The sequence below is a fragment of the Taudactylus pleione genome, unplaced genomic scaffold, assembly GCF_031769625.1.
Source record: "Taudactylus pleione unplaced genomic scaffold, aTauple2 ptg002044l, whole genome shotgun sequence".
Taxonomy (NCBI): Eukaryota; Metazoa; Chordata; class Amphibia; order Anura; family Myobatrachidae; genus Taudactylus; species Taudactylus pleione.
In genome coordinates this window covers 320837-330000 of record NW_028286439.1, presented here as the reverse complement: position 1 = coordinate 330000, position 9164 = coordinate 320837, and the positions used below count along the sequence as shown (strand labels likewise).

General features: G+C 39.6%; 1 protein-coding gene across 1 annotated transcript in view; it reads right to left on the bottom strand.

The window, feature by feature from the left end:
- The window catches only part of LOC148435712 (bifunctional glutamate/proline--tRNA ligase-like), a gene marked incomplete at its 3' end in the record, with an annotated part of 144970 nt that extends 136097 nt beyond the window's left edge, over window positions 1-8873 (bottom strand). The window contains exons 1-2 of the mRNA XM_088465605.1: window positions 8552-8873; window positions 1-81 (exon numbers count right to left, since the gene is read on the bottom strand). The exon at window positions 1-81 is cut by the window's left edge and continues 4 nt beyond it. Coding sequence (XP_088321731.1) covers window positions 1-81; window positions 8552-8873 — 403 coding nt within the window. The remainder of the gene's footprint in view (window positions 82-8551) is intronic.
- Window positions 8874-9164: the final 291 nt, after the last annotated feature.

Sequence of the window (9164 nt, the reverse complement as noted above, 5' to 3'; positions counted from 1 at the left end):
ACACCCGCAGGACGGTCTCTCTTCCATCCTCCACACTGACCTCGACTTTGCCTTTTAGATGCTCCACAGTCCACAAGACAGCTGTAATATTACAAAGCAGATTACTGAGCAATAACACGACTGCGCCATAGCACAGAACACATGGTGCTCGCGGAAAATCTACCAACACTGAGGCCTACTAGCTAGATGAGGACTAGACATACAGGGCGATAGCGGTCATCTCCCAACAGGTCAACAACTTATTATTGGAGTCAGATGTGATGTTAGGGCAACATGTAATATCAGGTCACACGCCAAACGTCAGGTCACACGCCAAACGTCAGGTCACACGCCAAACGTCAGGTCACAATGCAAATATTTTCCCACTGTGATCGCGCTGAGGGAAAAGGGACCCCTTACTTTTAAAGTGGGGATCCTTCTCCGCTGTTTCTGGGTCCGATCACATATTATGGGGGAGGAGGGCAGGCAGCAGTCCCTCACTCCCCGTAGCGCGTAAAACATATTTTGTGATCACTATAATACTTTACTATTGTTTTGTCCAAATATACTAACAAATATAGACAATAAAATTCACAATCATTAAACATTCAAGGTCTGTAACCCAGATTGAATGAAACATAAAATAATAGTATCATACATAGAAAAAGGCACAACCACCGTGTTACCAACGCTGCACAGTAAGTAATAATCCTCCTTATGTACGACAGCACACGTTATAGACCGACAGCGCCCGCAACAGACAGAACATTACCTGTGTGTAGTTACTATGTGACAGAACATTACCGGTGTGTAGTTACTATGTGACAGAACATTACCTGTGTGTAGTTACTATGTGACAGAACATTACCTGTGTGTAGTTACTATGTGACAGAACATTACATGTGTGTAGTTACTATGTGACAGAACATTACATGTGTGTAGTTACTATGTGACAGAACATTACCTGTGTGTAGTTACTATGTGACAGAACATTACAGGTGTGTAATTACTATGTGACAGAACATTACAGGTGTGTAGTTACTATGTGACAGAACATTACAGGTGTGTAGTTACTATGTGACAGAACATTACAGGTGTGTAGTTACTATGTGACAGAACATTACAGGTGTGTAGTTACTATGTGACAGAACATTACCTGTGTGTAGTTACTATGTGACAGAACATTACCTGTGTGTAGTTACTATGTGACAGAACATTACCTGTGTGTAGTTACTATGTGACAGAACATTACCTGTGTGTAGTTACTATGTGACAGAACATTACCTGTGTGTAGTTACTATGTGACAGAACATTACCTGTGTGTAGTTACTATGTGACAGAACATTACCTGTGTGTAGTTACTATGTGACAGAACATTACCTGTGTGTAGTTACTATGTGACAGAACATTACATGTGTGTAGTTACTATGTGACAGAACATTACATGTGTGTAGTTACTATGTGACAGAACATTACCTGTGTGTAGTTACTATGTGACAGAACATTACAGGTGTGTAATTACTATGTGACAGAACATTACAGGTGTGTAGTTACTATGTGACAGAACATTACAGGTGTGTAGTTACTATGTGACAGAACATTACAGGTGTGTAGTTACTATGTGACAGAACATTACCTGTGTGTAGTTACTATGTGACAGAACATTACCTGTGTGTAGTTACTATGTGACAGAACATTACCTGTGTGTAGTTACTATGTGACAGAACATTATGTTACCCAGCACATACATGACCTCAAGCTGCCTCCTAATGTCATGTATCATGTATGTGCTGGGTGACATCACATGTCATAGAGCGACAGGCCTGTCACATGTCACAACATATGTCAGGAGATTGCATCATCCTCCCCCCACAGGTTCTGTCACATGGTAACTACACACAGGTAATGTTCTGTCACATAGTAACTACACACAGGTAATGTTCTGTCACATAGTAACTACACACATGTAATGTTCTGTCACATAGTAACTACACACAGGTAATGTTCTGTCACATAGTAACTACACACAGGTAATGTTCTGTCACATAGTAACTACACACAGGTAATGTTCTGTCACATAGTAACTACACACATGTAATGTTCTGTCACATAGTAACTACACACATGTAATGTTCTGTCACATAGTAACTACACACAGGTAATGTTCTGTCACATAGTAACTACACACATGTAATGTTCTGTCACATAGTAACTACACACAGGTAATGTTCTGTCACATAGTAACTACACACAGGTAATGTTCTGTCACATAGTAACTACACACAGGTAATGTTCTGTCACATAGTAACTACACACAGGTAATGTTCTGTCACATAGTAACTACACACAGGTAATGTTCTGTCACATAGTAACTACACACAGGTAATGTTCTGTCACATAGTAACTACACACAGGTAATGTTCTGTCACATAGTAACTACACACAGGTAATGTTCTGTCACATAGTAACTACACACAGGTAATGTTCTGTCACATAGTAACTACACACAGGTAATGTTCTGTCACATAGTAACTACACACAGGTAATGTTCTGTCACATAGTAACTACACACCTGTAATGTTCTGTCACATAGTAACTACACACCTGTAATGTTCTGTCACATAGTAACTACACACAGGTAATGTTCTGTCACATAGTAACTACACACCTGTAATGTTCTGTCACATAGTAACTACACACCTGTAATGTTCTGTCACATAGTAACTACACACAGGTAATGTTCTGTCACATAGTAACTACACACAGGTAATGTTCTGTCACATAGTAACTACACACATGTAATGTTCTGTCACATAGTAACTACACACAGGTAATGTTCTGTCACATAGTAACTACACACATGTAATGTTCTGTCACATAGTAACTACACACAGGTAATGTTCTGTCACATAGTAACTACACACATGTAATGTTCTGTCACATAGTAACTACACACAGGTAATGTTCTGTCACATAGTAACTACACACAGGTAATGTTCTGTCACATAGTAACTACACACAGGTAATGTTCTGTCACATAGTAACTACACACAGGTAATGTTCTGTCACATAGTAACTACACACAGGTAATGTTCTGTCACATAGTAACTACACACAGGTAATGTTCTGTCACATAGTAACTACACACAGGTAATGTTCTGTCACATAGTAACTACACACAGGTAATGTTCTGTCACATAGTAACTACACACAGGTAATGTTCTGTCACATAGTAACTACACACAGGTAATGTCCTGTCACATAGTAACTACACACAGGTAATGTTCTGTCACATAGTAACTACACACAGGTAATGTTCTGTCACATAGTAACTACACACAGGTAATGTTCTGTCACATAGTAACTACACACCTGTAATGTTCTGTCACATAGTAACTACACACCTGTAATGTTCTGTCACATAGTAACTACACACCTGTAATGTTCTGTCACATAGTAATTACACACCTGTAATGTTCTGTCACATAGTAACTACACACAGGTAATGTTCTGTCACATAGTAACTACACACATGTAATGTTCTGTCACATAGTAACTACACACATGTAATGTTCTGTCACATAGTAACTACACACCGGTAATGTTCTGTCACATAGTAACTACACACAGGTAATGTTCTGTCACATAGTAACTACACACAGGTAATGTTCTGTCACATAGTAACTACACACAGGTAATGTTCTGTCACATAGTAACTACACACAGGTAATGTTCTGTCACATAGTAACTACACACAGGTAATGTTCTGTCACATAGTAACTACACACATGTAATGTTCTGTCACATAGTAACTACACACAGGTAATGTTCTGTCACATAGTAACTACACACATGTAATGTTCTGTCACATAGTAACTACACACAGGTAATGTTCTGTCACATAGTAACTACACACAGGTAATGTTCTGTCACATAGTAACTACACACATGTAATGTTCTGTCACATAGTAACTACACACCGGTAATGTTCTGTCACATAGTAACTACACACAGGTAATGTTCTGTCACATAGTAACTACACACAGGTAATGTTCTGTCACATAGTAACTACACACAGGTAATGTTCTGTCACATAGTAACTACACACAGGTAATGTTCTGTCACATAGTAACTACACACAGGTAATGTTCTGTCACATAGTAACTACACACAGGTAATGTTCTGTCACATAGTAACTACACACAGGTAATGTTCTGTCACATAGTAACTACACACAGGTAATGTTCTGTCACATAGTAACTACACACAGGTAATGTTCTGTCACATAGTAACTACACACAGGTAATGTTCTGTCACATAGTAACTACACACAGGTAATGTTCTGTCACATAGTAACTACACACATGTAATGTTCTGTCACATAGTAACTACACACAGGTAATGTTCTGTCACATAGTAACTACACACAGGTAATGTTCTGTCACATAGTAACTACACACAGGTAATGTTCTGTCACATAGTAACTACACACAGGTAATGTTCTGTCACATAGTAACTACACACAGGTAATGTTCTGTCACATAGTAACTACACACAGGTAATGTTCTGTCACATAGTAACTACACACAGGTAATGTTCTGTCACATAGTAACTACACACAGGTAATGTTCTGTCACATAGTAACTACACACAGGTAATGTTCTGTCACATAGTAACTACACACAGGTAATGTTCTGTCACATAGTAACTACACACAGGTAATGTTCTGTCACATAGTAACTACACACCTGTAATGTTCTGTCACATAGTAATTACACACCTGTAATGTTCTGTCACATAGTAACTACACACAGGTAATGTTCTGTCACATAGTAACTACACACCGGTAATGTTCTGTCACATAGTAACTACACACAGGTAATGTTATGTCACATAGTAACTACACACAGGTAATGTTCTGTCACATAGTAACTACACACAGGTAATGTTCTGTCACATAGTAACTACACACCGGTAATGTTCTGTCACATAGTAACTACACACAGGTAATGTTCTGTCACATAGTAACTACACACAGGTAATGTTCTGTCACATAGTAACTACACACAGGTAATGTTCTGTCACATAGTAACTACACACCTGTAATGTTCTGTCACATAGTAACTACACACCTGTAATGTTCTGTCACATAGTAACTACACACCTGTAATGTTCTGTCACATAGTAATTACACACCTGTAATGTTCTGTCACATAGTAACTACACACAGGTAATGTTCTGTCACATAGTAACTACACACCGGTAATGTTCTGTCACATAGTAACTACACACAGGTAATGTTATGTCACATAGTAACTACACACAGGTAATGTTCTGTCACATAGTAACTACACACAGGTAATGTTCTGTCACATAGTAACTACACACCGGTAATGTTCTGTCACATAGTAACTACACACAGGTAATGTTCTGTCACATAGTAACTACACACAGGTAATGTTCTGTCACATAGTAACTACACACAGGTAATGTTCTGTCACATAGTAACTACACACCTGTAATGTTCTGTCACATAGTAACTACACACCTGTAATGTTCTGTCACATAGTAACTACACACAGGTAATGTTCTGTCACATAGTAACTACACACATGTAATGTTCTGTCACATAGTAACTACACACAGGTAATGTTCTGTCACATAGTAACTACACACAGGTAATGTTCTGTCACATAGTAACTACACACCTGTAATGTTCTGTCACATAGTAACTACACACCTGTAATGTTCTGTCACATAGTAATTACACACCTGTAATGTTCTGTCACATAGTAACTACACACAGGTAATGTTCTGTCACATAGTAACTACACACCGGTAATGTTCTGTCACATAGTAACTACACACAGGTAATGTTATGTCACATAGTAACTACACACAGGTAATGTTCTGTCACATAGTAACTACACACAGGTAATGTTCTGTCACATAGTAACTACACACAGGTAATGTTCTGTCACATAGTAACTACACACAGGTAATGTTCTGTCACATAGTAACTACACACAGGTAATGTTCTGTCACATAGTAACTACACACAGGTAATGTTCTGTCACATAGTAACTACACACAGGTAATGTTCTGTCACATAGTAACTACACACAGGTAATGTTCTGTCACATAGTAACTACACACAGGTAATGTTCTGTCACATAGTAACTACACACAGGTAATGTTCTGTCACATAGTAACTACACACAGGTAATGTTCTGTCACATAGTAACTACACACAGGTAATGTTCTGTCACATAGTAACTACACACAGGTAATGTTCTGTCACATAGTAACTACACACAGGTAATGTTCTGTCACATAGTAACTACACACAGGTAATGTTCTGTCACATAGTAACTACACACAGGTAATGTTCTGTCACATAGTAACTACACACAGGTAATGTTCTGTCACATAGTAACTACACACAGGTAATGTTCTGTCACATAGTAACTACACACAGGTAATGTTCTGTCACATAGTAACTACACACAGGTAATGTTCTGTCACATAGTAACTACACACAGGTAATGTTCTGTCACATAGTAACTACACACAGGTAATGTTCTGTCACATAGTAACTACACACAGGTAATGTTCTGTCACATAGTAACTACACACAGGTAATGTTCTGTCACATAGTAACTACACACAGGTAATGTTCTGTCACATAGTAACTACACACAGGTAATGTTCTGTCACATAGTAACTACACACAGGTAATGTTCTGTCACATAGTAACTACACACAGGTAATGTTCTGTCACATAGTAACTACACACAGGTAATGTTCTGTCACATAGTAACTACACACAGGTAATGTTCTGTCACATAGTAACTACACACAGGTAATGTTCTGTCACATAGTAACTACACACAGGTAATGTTCTGTCACATAGTAACTACACACAGGTAATGTTCTGTCACATAGTAACTACACACAGGTAATGTTCTGTCACATAGTAACTACACACAGGTAATGTTCTGTCACATAGTAACTACACACAGGTAATGTTCTGTCACATAGTAACTACACACAGGTAATGTTCTGTCACATAGTAACTACACACAGGTAATGTTCTGTCACATAGTAACTACACACAGGTAATGTTCTGTCACATAGTAACTACACACAGGTAATGTTCTGTCACATAGTAACTACACACAGGTAATGTTCTGTCACATAGTAACTACACACAGGTAATGTTCTGTCACATAGTAACTACACACAGGTAATGTTCTGTCACATAGTAACTACACACAGGTAATGTTCTGTCACATAGTAACTACACACAGGTAATGTTCTGTCACATAGTAACTACACACAGGTAATGTTCTGTCACATAGTAACTACACACAGGTAATGTTCTGTCACATAGTAACTACACACAGGTAATGTTCTGTCACATAGTAACTACACACAGGTAATGTTCTGTCACATAGTAACTACACACAGGTAATGTTCTGTCACATAGTAACTACACACAGGTAATGTTCTGTCACGTAGTTACTACACACAGGTAATGTTCTGTCACATAGTAACTACACACAGGTAATGTTCTGTCACATAGTAACTACACACAGGTAATGTTCTGTCACGTAGTTACTATGTGACAGAACATTACAGGTGTGTAGTTACTATGTGACAGAACATTACAGGTGTGTAGTTACTATGTGACAGAACATTACCTGTGTGTAGTTACTATGTGACAGAACATTACCTGTGTGTAGTTACTATGTGACAGAACATTACCTGTGTGTAGTTACTATGTGACAGAACATTACCTGTGTGTAGTTACTATGTGACAGAACATTACCTGTGTGTAGTTACTATGTGACAGAACATTACCTGTGTGTAGTTACTATGTGACAGAACATTACCTGTGTGTAGTTACTATGTGACAGAACATTACCTGTGTGTAGTTACTATGTGACAGAACATTACCTGTGTGTAGTTACTATGTGACAGAACATTACCTGTGTGTAGTTACTATGTGACAGAACATTACCTGTGTGTAGTTACTATGTGACAGAACATTACCTGTGTGTAGTTACTATGTGACAGAACATTACCTGTGTGTAGTTACTATGTGACAGAACATTACCTGTGTGTAGTTACTATGTGACAGAACATTACCTGTGTAATGTTACTATGTGACAGAACATTACCTGTGTGTAGTTACTATGTGACAGAACATTACCTGTGTGTAGTTACTATGTGACAGAACATTACATGTGTGTAGTTACTATGTGACAGAACATTACATGTGTGTAGTTACTATGTGACAGAACCTGTGGGGGAGGATGATGCAATCTCCTGACATATGTTGTGACATGTGACAGGCCTGTCGCTCTATGACATGTGATGTCACCCAGCACATACATGATACATGACATTAGGAGGCAGCTTGAGGTCATGTATGTGCTGGGTTACATACACACAATATGTATAGAAGCAGTCTGTGCCTCAGCCGCCTCGCTGAGGAACTACAGATGCCAGCAGTGACAGGAGCTGTGTCAGGGCATGCTGGTACTTGTAGTTGAGTAGGGATCATTACCCGGTGCGGGGCTGCTGGGCACGGTCAGGCTGAGCGCCGCGGACACCACGCTTCCTCTCCCGGCCATGATCGTGCTCCTGCCGCCTGGCTGCCACGAAGCTGCCGCCTGAATGAGACAGAGAACAGGCGCTTCCGGCTCACAGCAGCTCAGCTCACCCCCTGCCGGCTCCACACGTCCGGCAACCGGCCGCCATGCTGGATTCGGGCGCGGGCCATGAGCCGCCATGCTGGATTCGGGCGCGGGCCATGAGCCGCCATGCTGGATTCGGGCGCGGGCCATGAGCCGCCATGCTGGATTCGGGCGCGGGCCATGAGCCGCCATGTTGGATTCGGGCGCGGACCATGAGCCGCCATGCTGGATTCGGGCGCGATCTTTAACTTATGCTGTAACTCCCTTTATTTCTACCTTTATCATGTGTATATATGTTGTTTTTAATAGTTTCATCTATTTAATCACATATTGGGTGAAATATCCTTTTGATGATTGAATATATTAAAGGTTACGGTGTAGGAACAAATAACGCACTTTATACTCATTACCACTCCCAGGGCGCCATCATCTCCTGCTCTTACTATTGTGTCATTGGCTACGGTAATAACAAATATGGTAAGA